General features: G+C 35.6%; 2 protein-coding genes across 2 annotated transcripts; both read right to left on the bottom strand.

The window, feature by feature from the left end:
• Positions 1 to 2,747: 2,747 nt before the first annotated feature.
• On the bottom strand, positions 2,748 to 8,254 carry LOC141606407 (importin subunit beta-1-like). Its single transcript, XM_074425523.1, has 3 exons — positions 8,011 to 8,254; positions 4,223 to 6,643; positions 2,748 to 3,870 (listed from the first exon to the last, which is right to left on the bottom strand). Exons 2-3 carry the CDS (start codon positions 6,634 to 6,636, stop codon positions 3,672 to 3,674), a joined length of 2,613 nt encoding a protein of 870 aa, XP_074281624.1. The 5' UTR covers positions 6,637 to 6,643; positions 8,011 to 8,254; the 3' UTR covers positions 2,748 to 3,671.
• A 2,059-nt stretch (positions 8,255 to 10,313) lies between these two features.
• Positions 10,314 to 14,387, bottom strand: LOC141609368 (uncharacterized). The gene is made up of 6 exons (XM_074428442.1): positions 13,771 to 14,387; positions 11,743 to 11,845; positions 11,474 to 11,542; positions 11,176 to 11,331; positions 10,925 to 11,021; positions 10,314 to 10,838 (listed from the first exon to the last, which is right to left on the bottom strand). The coding sequence occupies exons 1-6, from the start codon at positions 14,282 to 14,284 to the stop codon at positions 10,719 to 10,721; spliced, it is 1,059 nt and encodes a 352-aa protein (XP_074284543.1). The 5' UTR covers positions 14,285 to 14,387; the 3' UTR covers positions 10,314 to 10,718.
• Between the last annotated feature and the right edge of the window lie 2,716 nt (positions 14,388 to 17,103).

Raw genomic sequence — 17,103 nt, 5'->3', positions numbered from 1 at the left:
GCTCTAGTCTTAATTAATTTTAAAATGGGTTAGGTATTAACCCATGTAGATAGATGAGACAAGTTTATTATCATTCCCTATGCAGACTAGCTTTTGTCTCATCTATCTAATTGACCCGTTTCATGATTAAGATGGATATACGCTTCTCAAACAGAAATTGTGTTTTAGGATATTTTAATTTATTTTTAAATACTTATTTTATCCTTTTAAATCGTGATTTTAATACAAAATTAGAGTTCACGAAATTGTTTTTTTTTTTTGGTACATAGAATTCACGAAATTGTTAAAATTTATAGATGGGTAGGGTAGTCTCATTGCACAAGATGTATGAATAAGTCATTTGTAAAATAGTTCTATAGTATTATTGCGTAAACCTGATCCAAAACCATGGCAACCATAATCATTTTAGTTAATTGAAAAACAAAAAGTGGGAAGCACAGTTAAACAAATTAACTGTTAATTCAACTTCATTCAGTTTCGCTTAGCTGCATTAAGTTCAATTTAATTCCACTCAGCTTCCATTCAATTTGATTCAGTTCAGTTTAATTTCTATCGGTTGAAAAGAACAGACCTACTAGATGAAAGAAGGTAGGCAGCCCAACATTGGGAAGACCTTAACCAAAACACTAAGGGAGTGCCTTTATTTAGGGAGAAAGTTTATGGTAATCATGGTTTAAAAGGCATTAATTGTGCTTGGACAATAGAAAGTGCTTAATAATGGTGGGGACACTAGGGTTTAAGTGAGCAATTATCCAGTCGTAACACCATTGTAAAAACTGCCTGGAAAAGGTACGACTTTGACTTACACACACACAAAATCCTAATTCTAAAATATTTTTACTCCCATTAACATGAAATATTATTTATAATCATTAGTGTTGAGAAGATGCAACAAAATATAAAAGTTAAAGACACTTTGATAAAATCTTTAAAATTGTTCACCTAAGAATATTAGACCTGGCAAACGGGTCAATCAAATAGTATTCGGATTAAATCTAATAAGACGCACGCTTTATTTGAGACTATTGCGAGCATGGTTTGGGTCAAGTCTGCTCGAGTTTGTAAAAATTCAGATGTTTGAAAGTGAGTGCCACAATGCCACTAAAAAACTAAAGCATAAAAAAAATGGTGGCACTATTTAGGGTTGGAGTGGTGACCTAATAACATGTGTAATGTGATGGTGATTATACATATTGTTCAACATTTCATGATACTTTCCCAGTAGTCAATTTCACACTTTCGCATCACTTTGTGTGGCTCATAAGACTACTAAATCTCATGCAATTTTATGAGTCTAATCTAAGATCTTTCATCTTATTATAATCCTACCTAAAACTCTTCAAATAGTTCGGGTAAAGTTGCCATAACACTATCGACGAGGACACGGAACATGAGTTTTCACCCGTGTGAATATGGGATGACGTCTTCGTGGTTAAGATAAAGGTATCGTGACAATATGGTTACCAACATCTTAATTCAAAAACAGGTTCAGAAAAACGGTTTTTCTAACGTGTACCCTATAAGAGCCTAAATAAAGAAAGAATCAAAACGGAAAGAATGTGCAGGTTAACAAGACGGAAGGAATGGTAATTTATCCTTGAGCTGATAATTTCTGATACTTACTATTACGATTTGTGGTTAGAGGACTTTTCCGAATTCAAGAAAAGATAAGTCGATAATCATATTACGCAGGTGGGGTGTGTTGAGATACCGACGCTTCAAATTGGACAGTCTGTCAGTAAGACAAATCTCTTGTCGTTGTAATTCAAGGTACATAGTCTTAAAGAATTCCATCATGTTATGTTCCCAAATGCTGCTCCTTTTCTGTTTTAAACCTGAAAAGGAGAAACTTGCTTGCTTTGGGAGTTTAGGCATTTAAAGACTATCATCATTACCAAAATAAAATACGGAGTAAAATTAAACAAGAGAATGTTCTTGAACAAGCAGCTAGAGATCGAAGAATAATTAAACAAGCAACTAACATCGACCAGTGATATACAATTAGGCCATACAATTAGCCCTCATTTCGGTTTTGAAAGCATGTTTGCGCATGACATATTTCCTTATGTTCCAAAAATACATAACCACAAATTATGACATGTTCTGCAATTCAATTCCTCCTCTATCCGCCATCCGGGCTTGAAACATTCAATATATGTCATAAAGATAATCGTAATTTCATAACTGGACTTCTTTGTATTCAAATATTCCTACCTTGACAGATATCACAGTTCACTTAAAAAGTCACGACTCACGAGAGATACTTACTCATGATCTTGCATCTTGTCAACATCAAAAATAGTTCTGGCTTCCTTCATACCATAAAAATCTCGTACCACAGAAATATCAAGCAAGGCTTTCATACCACTTCCACATATCCAAGGGGTGTATTAATCAATCAGTAACCCTTGCTGGGAGTCGATTTCGATCAATCTTTGATTCCAATATCCAGATATTCCTCCTCTTTGTTTAGGTACAATAATTTGATATGTTGATAATAACACAACCAAAACAGCACACAAAGTCCCAAGGACAAACAAAAAAAGATCTATCTGAGCAACTCTGCTGCACTAATTTTGGTCTTCTCTCCCTATCAAACCTTGCTTTTCCTAAATAATGACCAACATGATGGTCCACTCAACCAAATAATAATTATTGGTCAAATAATCACAGACCATTTCACTGACAGCAAATCATACATGACGAAAAAATGCCAATTATTTACGAAAAGAAAAAAAAAACAGCTCTGGGAAATTCAATAAAATAAAATAAAAATATCAAAAACTTTACATGATACGGAGTAGTATCCTGAGGGTTACTGACGGCAAATGAACCCAACAAAGCCAAACCTTATGCCTTTTAAGTAAACAAACGGGGAAGTATTAAATGAAAATCAAATTATATGTACTGCACTCCAAAATCCAAGCAGTATAAATGATTTTCCATGCTTTCCAAATTGCATATACAACAATAGTATGCTTAAAATCCAAATATATATGAATGTAATGTGAAAAGAAGACCAAAGAATGAGAAACAATGAAATGCAAATGCAAATGCAAATTAATGCTACCGGTATCATGCAAGACTCAAAACTTTTTAAAGACCAAAAAATGAGGTAATGATAACCAGAACTTGATCAAGGGGAGACTTAGTTTGCACCACTGGTGATCATCTTAAGTTAGAGCCCACATCGTCTCACTGCTTAGTGCTTAGTGCTTACATCTTCAGAAGATGAGACCCAACAAGCAACAAATAAGGGATTTGTTAGCTGAGAATTGCAGAGGGGCCATGGACAAATGGCAACCAGGGAGCCCTTGAAGCGCGGAATATCGCTTCGCGCAGCTTCGACATTTCAGGCACATAGACACACCCGCCTCTGCCTTCCCCATTCTCGAGTACTGATAATGATAGTCAGTAAAATTTCATGCGCATGCCTCTATATGTTTCTGTAGATCACTATCCACAACTTCATGACGAAGCAAATGACATGAAAGACTCACGATGCTGATGCAAGAGTTAGTGACAACCTGAAGGCGGACAACTTCGGTTGCCAGACTGACGACGACCCGACACTTCTGTATGCAATCCCGGACCTTCAAACAAACTCAACACACCAATGCATGCAGGGACTTCTAAAGATAAGAAAGAATGTACCAAACAGGGAACCGGCCTCATACGGAAATCGCTTGACTGATGGCCAACTTGGCCCATTCAGCAGACTGTTTAATTGAATCATCATCAGATGATAAGCATTCATTCAACAACTCCCTGCATACTGAGAACTGTTGAATTAAAGGGCCTGCACCGGTAGCCAGCGTATCTGCAAGGTCACCTAGGACTCCAATGGCAGTCTTCATGACAGCATCATCCCTACACATTTGAATTGCAAGTAAATTAACAAGATCAGCACCGAAAGTCTTAAGTCAGATTATTTACTCCCTCAGTTGCAGAAATATCTTCCATTTTCAAATACTACGACCTTTATGAAGTATTTTAAAAAATGGAAACTATTACAAGTAATCCACTTGCTAACAGAAGTTTACTAACATGTCGTTGCAATTGGCCAATAATTAGCGGTTAAGGTGAGATTCTTGATGGTTGTAATGTAATTTAATGAAATGTCAAAGCAAGTGGTCCACTTTCAAATGACTTTACAAAGAAATGAAAGTTATTTATGGGTTCAACAGAGTAAATTGCAAATACTCAGAATATTTGAACTTACATGTCTTTCTCCTGGTATATGCTGTCAATAAATGTAAGTATATGACGCGCATGGGGAAGTAGGAGCTGTGATTTTGCCGTGTTCTTAAAGCCTTGAAGAATTCCCGAATAAGCTTCCAAAATTCCATTTCTCAACAGATTGGTGTAGTCCAGCATTTCATCGTCAGCACCAGCTGTCTGACTAGACAGATCTGCTGCACTCTGAAGCATTGGCATAGCATACATCAGATATTTCTCAAAGTTCTCGCCAATTGCAAGAGCTATGTCTCCAAAGCATGAGAATATAGGAGGCTTCACTGATCTGTGAAGTTGATTGCTTGACAAGTCCTTGAGAAGTTGAGTCATAATCCCATCACAATAAGGTAGTATCTTATCTTCCATTGCCCTGCATAAATCTCCAACAACACCAACAGTGATAGCACACACTTGGTATTCCTCAAAATTTTGTAGACCCATTTCCAAATACTTATAGAACTGAGTCATATATTTGGCAAATTCGGGGCCCGCAGCATAGGCAAGAGCACCGATTCCTAACATGGCCTCTTCATGCACTGTGGCACTTCTACATGTAAACACACCCAGAAAGAGTTGCATAATTTGATCAGCATACTGTAAAAGAACGACTCGGGTTGGCTCTGAAGAACTTAGCTTCTGAATGATCACCTGTAAGCATCCACACAAAAGACCTTGTAGTTCTCCCTGTTTCCCATCAGGTGAGATATTCTGAGATTCGAGAGTTTTGTGCAGTTCTGTCATAATGACAGGAACTAGCTCAAACACCAAGGCAACCGTTTCATCAGTTGAGCACCTCACCACCTCATTCAGTGTTTCATAGGCTGCAGTTCTCAAGCGCGACTCCCCTGCATCTTCCCTGTGACTGACAGTGAGAAGGGACTGGACAATCTCCTTGAAATAAGGAGTTATAGGTGACGATGGGCCCACATCCTCAAACCCTTGAGCAAGAAAGTAAAGAGCACCACAGGCCTTCTCAGCAACATTAGGTGCATCTTTCATCGCTTGCAAAAGAACAGTCACAATCGACTGACAGTTGGCAGAAGTGATAATAGGAGTTTCTATGGCTGCTGCTACATGCAGAAATTCAAAGATTCGACCAAGAGTCCACGCTGTGGTATCCTTCACATGGGTGTTTGGATCATTTGTCAATGCAGTGAGCATGAAGTTCAAAGCAACATTGACGATTGCTGTTAATTTCTCAGGCGCAGGCCCCTCCAAAATAGACCCAAAGGCATATGTTGCTGCCTCTCGCTGTCTCCAATCAGGTTTCGTGATATTCTCTTCAATAAATGGCATCACAAGAGGCACAATATCATCGGTTACAGTTCTTGTAACAAGGCCTAGGCAAGTCCCCCCTGCCATGGCAATGTTCCAAGCTCCTTCATCCTGATCTTGATCCTCCTCTTGCTTGAGGAGTGTCTCCAACAACATTGGTACAAGAGCAGGGAGAGCTTGTTTAATAAAATAAAAGCAAGGAATATCCGAGTCACCTAAAAATTCACCTCTATATTCTTCAAGAATGTCAATCTCCTCATCACAGATTGAGCTCCAAAACTCAATCGCTTGTAGGGCAACTGGTTCTTCATCTTCCCGTACAGCCTTTGCAGTGATATTAAAGATATCCTGAATGTAAGGAGCCAGCTTCTCATAATAAGCAGATGATATAGCAACCACGCATTCAAAAGCAGCTTGCCGTATCTTCACATCAGTAGATAAAGTTGCCTCACAAACAACCCTCATGATATAATCTCGCTCCATATCATTGTTAAAGTTAGCCTGGGCAAAGCCCAAAGCATTATACAATGCATGGGTAGCAGCAAGCCTAACTTCACCGTTTACCTCATTAGCATTCATACCTTGGACGACGGCTGTGAGGATTTTATTAACTTGATCCTGATCTACAACATCAGGAGAGACCTCCTCACACAAATATCCAAGTGTCTCTAAGGTAGCTTGTTTTACATGAGGTGGAATTTGGTGAATATTTGCTAATAGAGAAGCGATCAGCTCGGGCCATTGTTTTTGGGGTAACTCAATGCCTGCAACCTTGGCAACCACTTGGGATGCAGTTGAACGAGCCTCGTACACAAGCGAAGACAAGGACTGAATCAAGAAGGCCTTAATCTGATTTTTCACTCCCAAATCAAGAGCTAACCATCTCTGTACAAGCTCAAACTTCCTATGTTGATCCTTCGCATCCAATGCATTTTTAAGAATAAGCCCTGCTAATTTTCGGGATTCAGCTGGCTTCTCTTCGTTAGATAGCTCTCCTGCAAGAGATAACAAGAAGCTAGGGAGGTTCTGCTCCTGAAATTGCTTGAGAGTTTCTTCCGCATGCTTCCGAACCGTACCATCAACTGACTGAGCATTTAAAAGCACTTGTGTGATTTCCATCACCATAATATACCTGCACCAAGTTTATCTATCAATATCTGACAAACACTAAATGCCTGAGCTAGCACCAAAGATCACAACTTTTGCATGATACTCCCTCTGTCCCGGTCATTTGTTGTCCTTTTCCATTTTTGGGTGCCTCTGTCATTTGTTGTCCTTTCTATATTAGGAATGCATTTGGTGAATAATTTGGTCATTCACACTCAATTTGGTCCACATGTCATTTAGTAATTGGCTCTCTCCTTTTTTCTTGGTCTTTGTGCCAAAACCAAAGGACAACAAATGACCGGGACGGAGGGAGTATAAGAATTTACTACAAGCAATTAGCAGCAGCGAGGACATAACAAAAATTATCATAGTGAGTTACTAAAAAACACAAGCTGGATCAAGCCACTTGCAGTAGCATCTGCAAAAAGATTTGCCATTTCACACCCAAACAAAAGCAGGATCCGAACTCAAACGAGAAGAGTGATTAATCATACAAATATACTTACTACTCCATCCATCTCATTTATATTGTCACCATTTCTTTGCGGTCCATCCCCAAATAATTTACCCTTTCTATTATCTAGTAAAAAAGCCCTTTTAAAATTCAAAAAAGCCAAAAAGGATAGTTGAATACGGAATAACCTACTCTAATGGAGAGGGAATATTAAGATAATGTGTGGCATCTCTAAGTCGAGGGGGTAACAACGATATTTTGACATTAGTTCTTAAACCTAGCTTCTAGTCAAATCAAAGTAGAGAATATAAGTGGGATGAGAGAGTATGCGATAATCAAAGAATTGTTGATAATTTTAACACCGAATATCACCTAAAAAGACGGGAAGAAATTTTACAAACCAAATAGATATGGGTTGCCAAAATCGAGTAAACCCTCAAATATATAGGGGTAACCAGTAAAAATACTCAGCAAAGTCTAACAGCTCGATGCCAATTGATGCAACTAGAAGAGTGTGCACTCAGCACCGATCTTCGGCACCAAAACTACTCAAATTTCTTCTCAAAAAACTCAATAGTTATCCAAATCAGATCTACTCATCAACCCAAAATAGTCAAACATCAATCAAAACACTAAATTCAATTGAACAAACCAAATACACAACTAAAGCACAGACAAAACTCAAATTAAGCAAAATAAACTAAAATCACATAATTTCAACTCCTTCATATGATAGTAGAATTCAACTAACGATTCCCCAAAATAACAAATCAATTGATCGATCAAACAGAATAAATACTGAAAATCGCATCCGATCAATAATAATCTAATAATTATAATTATAATTATAACTGAAATCGAGATTAAAGCTTTGGTACTGGATCAATTAATAAACAGTCATTGAAGTAAAAATTGAATTAATTAAAGTGATGAATTACCTGAAAAATTAAAGGAATTGAAGAGAAATTGCAGAAAAAGAGTAAATTAATCGTCGATCGAAGATTGAAAAACCGGCGAATTTGAAACCCTAGGAGAGAGAGAAAATCCTAGAGAGATATAGAGACAAGAGGAGCGGATTAGAGAGGAAGAGAAACGCGGTTGTTTTAAATATAACGGAAGGATTCAATAATATATTCCGTATACCGTTTAATTAACATAAATTCAATTATTCAATTCAATTATAAATTATTATTCCGTGAAATTCAGCACAAGAGTTTATTTTACAGAAGAGTTTGTGTAAAACGAGTATTTTGATAGTTACTATTTTATTAGCAAGAAGATGTAGTTGAATTAAACTTTATCTTTTTGCTAAATAGTTATCTTTTTCTATATTATTTTAGAAAAAAAAATTAATTACTTTTTAAATGAAATTTACAAGAACTTTCCATCATCATTGAAGGAAAATATTATGTCAAATGACTGCTCTTTTATAAAAGTTATCAATGGAACGTCGATCTTACAGAGAACAGTTAGGGGGTGTTTGGTTCATGCGTGGGTATGAGTTTGGAATCGGGAATCATACCTGGGTGGTATCGGGTTGGAACTTAATACCTCATACCTTGTGTTTGGTTCAATTTTGAGGGTATGGGTTAGAAATCAATCAAAGCTAAAAACTCTTCAAAATACAATATTTTTAATAATAATTTTTATACTATTAAATCATGTAGAGAAAATTTAATTAAATAAATATATAAAATAATTTTTTTTACAATTATTTTTATCACTTTTTAATATTTGTAATTTGATACCATGAGTATCAATCTCATACCCACCCCCCTCCCTGGGTATGAGAAACTCATAGCTCATGGATTTGAGGTATGTGCATCAAACCTTCAATTTTGTCAAACAAACACATGGTATGGGTTTGGTTCATTCCAAACTCATACCTCATACCTATATTGGGTGAACCAAACACTTCCTTATTAAATTTTAGCTTTTTTTATCTCATTCATCTGAAATTTTGAATGGATGAAATGTGTCATTTATTGTACAGATTTTATTAACACAATATGTGAGCACATGTGTTAGATATAAAAAATTGACGAGAAATGTTATAATTTAAGGAAATTTTTCATGGTAATCCCTTAATTTTTTCAGATTTTCCATGTTACCCCTACTTTTAAGAATATACCTATGATACCCTTGAATTTCCATTTTTGTGTTCATAGTACTCCTAATGTAATGGTCGTTAAGTTTTGATGACGTAACAATATTATCATTGAGGAAATTAATTTAATATTCATCATTTGTAAAAAAAAAAAAAAAAAAAAAAAAAAAAGTTTTCACATTACCCACGGTATGATTTATACATTCTTCCCCAGATATTTCTAATATGTAACAATTCTCCCATGGTACCCTTAAATTTATAATCTATAGTTTTCTCACTACACTCTTGATTTGAGCAATGCAATAGCTTGAAAAGGGGTTCATATTGCTATCATTCTATGTGTCATCTCAATTTGTACATAGTCAATGCTACTTTTATGTTGAAATACAAGAGTTTGGACAAAATCTTCATGTCATCAATATCTTTATTCTTCAATCTTTCTTTTAGCAAACATAGTCATGTTAGACATTTGTGGAGTTTCTTCTAATAAGTCAACATAGCCCATTAAGTTAGGATTTATTTTCTACATAAACTTTTCTTAAATCCATAAATTTATTAATTTTTTCGGTGGTGAGATGTAAATTTGTAGTGGTTGAAAATGATGTTTCTTTTGTTGTAACTTAAGAATATCTCGGAAAATGTACAAAGCACAAGGGTACCATGTGAAATGTTGAGCTTTTATTTTTTTTTCATATTTATTATTAATTTTTAGTTACTAATTATTGTCATGTCATCAAAACTTTACCGTCATTTAACAGTCGTTATATTAGGGGGTACCGTGAGCACAAAAATGGAATCTGAAGAGTACCATAAGCGGATTCTTAAAAGTAATGTAATTGTACCATGTAAAATATGGCAAAATTAAGGATTAACATGCGAAATTTCCGTATAATTTAATACCAAAAATACAGTAATAAGAAGCATTACAAGCTTGGAGTCACTTTTTTGTTTTGAGAACAATTCTTACATGTTTGTCATATGTAAGCGTTTGGGGATCCCTGATGGACATCTTTAGTATTTGCAAAAGCATTAAAGCTTAACATGTGTACTCCGAATATGATTAGGATGATAACTAAAGTTGTACTTCTTTGTGCTTAAATGATGCATAATAACTTGCAGGAAATAGCATGTCTCTAACTAAATTAATTTTATTATTATACGAGTTTCAATATGTCTATTTCACACTAAATAACAAATTAATAAATTAAAAAAAATTACAAAATTTTAACCAAAAGAATTTATGCACGTTTACAACCCAGTTACTTTTGGGCATATCTAGGTGTCTACATTTTACGTAAAAAAAAAAAGTAAACAAGTTTTTTTTAGAGAAGTTTTGAATATGAGTTTTTTTGTCTTTTATGATCTTATCGGAAGAAGAAAAAAATTATGAAAAGTAGTGTAGATTTATTTATGTTTTTTTTTTCTTATATAATAATCTCGGAAAACTGTGTAAATTTATTTCAATTATCTATTCATTCATTTTAAAGTCATCTTCATGTGTTTGAAAAATTGGTTCTCGCATAGCAAAGATCCTTAAGCTCAAAATTCATCATGATAATAATCATCTTCATCATCTCCAACATAAACACAATTATAAAATTTATGTTCATGATTTAATATTTCTTCGATCGATAATTTTCCATCATGGTTATCATCAACCTATAAGAGTGATAGCGAATAGGTTAATTTAAGAGGTTAATATATAGAGCTCATATTATTGTAAAGGTAAAAATTTGTTAAATCACCTCTTTTATTAAATATGTACTGTAATATGAAGCATGATCCAATTCTCCTGGGAAGAGAAAACGTTTTATATGCTTCAACTCTTGAATCGTCAATAATCTGTAAGCACATCGACTAAAATGAGCTAACGATAACAATAATCATCAAATATAGAGCTCCTGATGTCTCGTGATCATGTGATAAAGCTAATTCTCCTGAGACAATTTTATAATAAAGTATTACATAGGAAGGCAGATCGAAAAGTAAAAGATACCTATCTCTGTTTAGATCAATGTCAGCGAATTGTAATTCTGGCGATGGAACATAATTGTCACCTGAACTAAATTCATAGTAGCTCTTGAATGTATCATATGCTTTATCACGAAATTCTTCAAAGCTTAAATTTCCGTCATTGTTTTCATCCATTCTTCTGTTAGAAGATAAATTTATAACCAAAATTATTAATTTGATGGAATTTAGAGTATTGAAAACGGCATATTAACTTTAAATGTATTTAAAAAAACAACCTTCATCATATGTGAAATAATTGGTTAAATAATAATTATGCATGCCTGATTTTTTGTCGCAAAAACCATTCTTCAACTTTTGTGTTATTTATACTATCTTCTGGGTGCAACAAACTGCCAATCAAAATAGAAATATATAGTTGAGAGGAAATAATTAAAAAAAATCGAGTTTATGTTAATTAAATACTTTTGTATTTTAGGTGAAATATATATATTCTATAACTTAATGAATAAAAAGAATTCAATTAAAAGGAGAAGGTTTTGAAAAGTAATAGTTTCAAAAAAGGGAATAAAAATATCGAGGAAAAACATACTCTTTAAACTCTTTAAAGCTTAAAACATTATCTTGATCAGCATCTGCATTTTTAAACTGTTCCATCCACCACCCAGCTTTACCATATTCCATCGAGTTCTCATCTGCTTTTTTCAACTTGACAATTTAGATTTTGTATAGGGTTAATATCAAAAATCAAAAGAATAACAAAAGCATATAGATTTCGACATTCATCAAGATACATTTTGTTCTAATGACATTGCATTGTCGATGTCATAAAAAAAACATGTCATATCTCATAAGACAGTTGTAACTTGTAAGCATAAAACAGATTCAAAAATATTTTTTTTTAACATGCATTGATTAATGTTTATAATTAACCGCATACATGAGCTGTTTTAAATTCATTTTATGCTTACAACAATCTAACGAGAAATATATTGACTCGGGTTAGCTAGCCTCGCTAATATGAGTCAGATTGACTCATTAACTATTTAGGCCGTAAAAGTAAAAACGTTTCTTATGAAAATCGATACTATAAATTATAATACCCATACTAAGGGAAATATTATTGGAATATCAATTCTGTCTACTAATAAATACCGTTTGATTCAATAGTTGGTTCAAGAAAAAAAACTCGCACTATAAGAGATTGCTAGGTAACGAGAAATCCGAGTTGCTGATTTTTCAAAGGTTTTTTTTTTTTGTTAAACATAACCTTTAAAAAAAAATATTTCCAAACATCACCTTAAAAAAAACGTTTGTGAAACTCAACCTTTAATATTTTTTTTTTTGTCAAACACGACATTTTAGCCTTGCAATGGGGTGACTTTTAGTCTATATTTGAGATAGCAAACAAGGTCGGTTTAAGGTGTTCTTGGACACATTGAAAAGGTGGGAGTACAGGTTTTCCAACGGTTGTCAACACGGTGGTCAAAGATGGCCTTATGTGAGGTAGATTTGTGTGTCAAGTAAGGCTGGTCACAGACGATTGATGTAAGTTAAAGTAGGATTTTTTCGAGGGTCAATTCACTCCACTCGAACCACCACTTCCAACCAACAACCACCACAAACAACACAACTACGACATAACTTGCACTTCCCTCAACCTACATACCAAATTTCAGACCAAATCAAATATTATAGCCCAATTAAAAGACCCACGAAAACCCCTGACCACCCGCTGTAAACCCAGCCTTACAAACCTTTCTTTGACCAGCCTTACTTTATGCACCAATGTACCCCACGTAAGGCCACCGTTGACCACCGTGTTAATAATCCCTGGAAAGCATGTACTCCCACCTTTCCAATGAGCCCAAGAACACCTCAAACCGACCTTATTTGCTATCTTAAATATAGACGATTAGTCACTCCATTGCAAGTGGTCAGAAAGTTGTTAAAAACTAGCCAAAAAGTCGTGTTTGACAAAAAAAAAATTATTAAAGGTTATGTTTAACAAACTTTTTTTAAAGGTGATATTTGGAAATATTTTCTTTAAAGGTTGTGTTTGACCAAAAACTCCTTTTTCAAATAAATAACCAAAGATGAATGAAACTCCTACAATCGTATATAACTAGATGGATTCTTGTGTAAGCTTATCTTACACAAATTATTGTGTAATGATGTCTTACACAAAAAAAAAATTGCATCACATAACCCATCATATAATCTCAATTACTCCTAAAAAAGAACTCACATCATGATTTTGTAAAACACATGCTCCCTCCAATACAATTTAAATAACTCATTTAATTTTTCACAGTCTACTAGATGAGACTTTGACCATATTTTTTTTTTTTCATTTATATATTATTTTTTTAGTGTTGAAGTTATAATTTTGTGAAACCTCTTTTTACAATAAAAGTAAATATGTTAATTTTACGTATAATTTTTTAAAATTTATCGATGTCAATATTTAACAAGATTGACTTTAAAAAGTGAATGAGTAGTTTGGATTGGATTGGAAGAAGTATATATTATTATATGACTTGAACCCACAATTTTATGCAACCGTATTACACGAAACTAATCAACATAAGAAATATTGCAAATAATTTAACACACTTACTCAAATCATTAATTGTAAAATGAGGAAAATACTCATTAAAAGAAATGAACCCATCAAGATTTTTATCATGGGCCAAAAACATTTTCCTTGTGGTATAGTCCAATTTTTCTTGGGCTTGCATGATGATCCAAGCCTCAAGCTCCTTAAACCCAACAAATCCATCTCTAGGCCCATTATCAATCATTGGAAACAAAATTATCAACCTCATTGACAAATTTAACCTCCCATCCTCCTTAAAATAAATTTGATCACCCTCATCAATTTTATCCACATTATTTTTCAATGAATTATCATCATTCAAATAATCATCAACATCTACATTTAATCCTTTTTCTTGTAAATCGTGCTCGATTTTCGATACAAAAGGGTCAAAATGTGGGCCAAACCCGGTTAAACGTCGGCCAATTCGAATGTGGTGGGCCCCATTTTGGGAATTGTGGGAGGGAGGGGAAAGGTAGAGGAGGAGGAGGAAGGCGGTGGCTAAAATGCCGTAGACAACCACCGCCTTCGGCATGGTGGCGATAGAGCATTCACCTTCAAGGCAAGGTGCCGTGAAGGGTGATAATGATGGTGGTGAAAATTTGGAGGGAAGGAGATTTTTGATTTGGTAAACTATTTTTTTTTTACATTGTTTGGTTACAAAAAAAAAGGGAAAATGAGGGGGAATGACAAAAAAAGTTGTTATATATAGTTGTGAGTTAAATTTGGAGGGTGTAATGTGAAAGGTATTGGTTGGTTAATAATCATGAAAAAAAACTAAAAATAAAAGGTGAAACTAGCTACTATTCTAATAAAAACAAAAACAGTGTTATTATAGACTCATCATATACATTGTTTTTCGTTTATAGGTTAATCCTGATTCTTTTCACTAAGAAAAATTCGACTCATTTCGTCTATGATAAGGTGGGAGGGTTGAAGGCTTGAAGCACGAACATTTTGTTTCGAATTTTATTTAATTAATTAAATGAAGGGTACTAATATTTAAACCTTGGTCATTAGTATTAGAGCGTGGACTCTTAACCACTGAGTTCAAGATACAATTGGTATTTAATTTTTTTTTTTTTTTTTTTTTTTTGAAGGAAACATAGGGCCGATATTATATTAAATCAAGTTCCGCAAGCGTAATAACAACTTGCGGAAAATCAGTTACAAGGATTAACTCGCTTCCCTCAAACTCATTTATCCTTGCAATACAATGTGCCACGGTATTGCCCCCACGTTTCACATGAATAAACTTACTAGACGGAAAAGAACGCAAACTAAATAAGACATCAATCACACAAAGCCCAAAGGGAGATCTTGCTACTACTTCATTCTTCACGGCTAACACCACCTTAAGCGCGTCACTTTCAAGGATAATATTCGAGAAACCAAGACGGTTCGCAACTTCCAGACCAAAGCAAGCAGCCCCTGCCTCTGCCACCTCTACATCCCAATCAGCCTCTACACGCCTACACCCCATCCCCACCACACGGCCAGCCATATCCCGAGCCACCACACCCAATCCAACCACACCACACCCTGCAACGTGAGCATCTACATTGAGTTTTATGAACCCAGCAGCCGGAGGAGTCCACGAGCATCCACCCACCTCTGTCACCACAATTTTCTTACCAAAAACCCGGTCTGCGTACCCTTGATACTCAGCTACCATCTTCACGATCCCCGAACAAACAACTGCAAAGGTGGAGGAGCCTCCTTGAATAAGCGCGATTTCTGATGGTCCATATTGACCACATCATTGCCAAGAACCTTCCCCTTTCCCCCTCACCAAGCTGCTGCAAAATCCACACCATTCTCTCCATACACGATCCAACTGGGGCAGCCTCAATAACCTCCCAAAAACCACTACCATCCCAATGTGTTCTCGTCCATGCGCACCTAAATATAGCATGATCGCAACATTCATCCATATCACAAAAATCACATACCGGTGTAGGGAAACAGTGACGGTGGAACAAAGCTTTCCGCACAGGTAGGATATTCGCACATATTCTCCAAATAAAGTGGAGGAGTTTTGGAGGGACTTTGAGACTCCACAGTGCCTTCCAAGAGAACCCATTATGGCTAGCAACATCCGGAGTAATACACGGCCTTCTCCCAAGCCAATAACCCGATTTGACCGAATAAAAACCATCTTTCGATGGCCACCAGTACCGTTCGTCAGGAGGTAATCTACTACTCAGTGGTAGTTTAGTAACCAACCTTGCATCAGCATCCGTCAATACAGCCCTCACAGCCTCCATATTCCAACAAGCCCGGTCAGTATCAATAAGGTCCGCAACACGCATTCCCGGATCAGCATTGATATTCGGCGTAGGTACAATTCCCGCAGAATCACCCGGTAACCACGCCTCATCCCATATGCCAATGTCCCGTCCATTTCCCACTCTCCACTTCAAACCCTCCAGCAAAAGAGATTTCGACCCCCATAAGCTTCACCATGTAAAGCTCGGGTCATACCCCCTTCTCGCCTCAAGGATGGTGTCATGTTTGAAATATCGTGCTTTTAAGACTCGCCCTGCAAGAGACTCGGGTTTGGTCAGTAAACGCCACACTTGTTTAGCTAGCAATGCTTGGTTGAAAACACGCAAATCTCGAAAACCCATTCCCCCATTCGCCTTAGGCTCACATAACCGCTCCCAACGCATCCAATGGAGCTTTCGATGAGCATCCGAGGAACCCCACCAGAAGCGCGCCAAAACCGAATGGATTTCATTAATAACACTCTCCGGGATAGAGAAAAGACTCATCATATATGTTGGGATCGCTTGGGCTACGGCTTTGATAAGAACCTCTTTCCCAGGTCTCGAAAGTAAACGCTCCTTCCATCCATTAACCTTTTTCCATACTCTCTCCTTCAAACAAGTGAAAACTACTTTTTTTGACCTTCCAATAATGGTCGGAAGACCTAAGTATTTTTCATGCTTGTCCACCTCCCTAACTCCCAGCAACTCCTTGATCATATCTCTCCTTTGGACTCCCACCTTCTTGCTAAAGACCACTTCCGATTTGTCAAAATTAATCTAGGCTCCTTAATATTATGAATTATGATGATGATCAAACAACAAGAAAAACAAAAAAGCGTAATGTCCATTTTTTATTTTATTTATTTATTTATTTATTAGTAAAAAGTCCATATTAGTATAAATGTTGTTATCCAGCTCATTTTATAAATATATTTGTGTAAGATTGTTAATTTGTTATACACATGTATTATATTGCTCGTTAAAGTTTTCAAAGTCAATGGACGTTAGAGATCGGAAACAAGAATATGAATTTACGTTTCTTGACCATTGACATCATGCGCCATATGTATTACTTATCCTAACT

This window comes from Silene latifolia, chromosome 10 (assembly GCF_048544455.1).
Source record: "Silene latifolia isolate original U9 population chromosome 10, ASM4854445v1, whole genome shotgun sequence".
Lineage (NCBI taxonomy): Eukaryota > Viridiplantae > Streptophyta > Magnoliopsida > Caryophyllales > Caryophyllaceae > Silene > Silene latifolia.
Note: the sequence above shows the minus strand (reverse complement) of the source record. Positions and strands in the feature narration are given on the sequence as shown.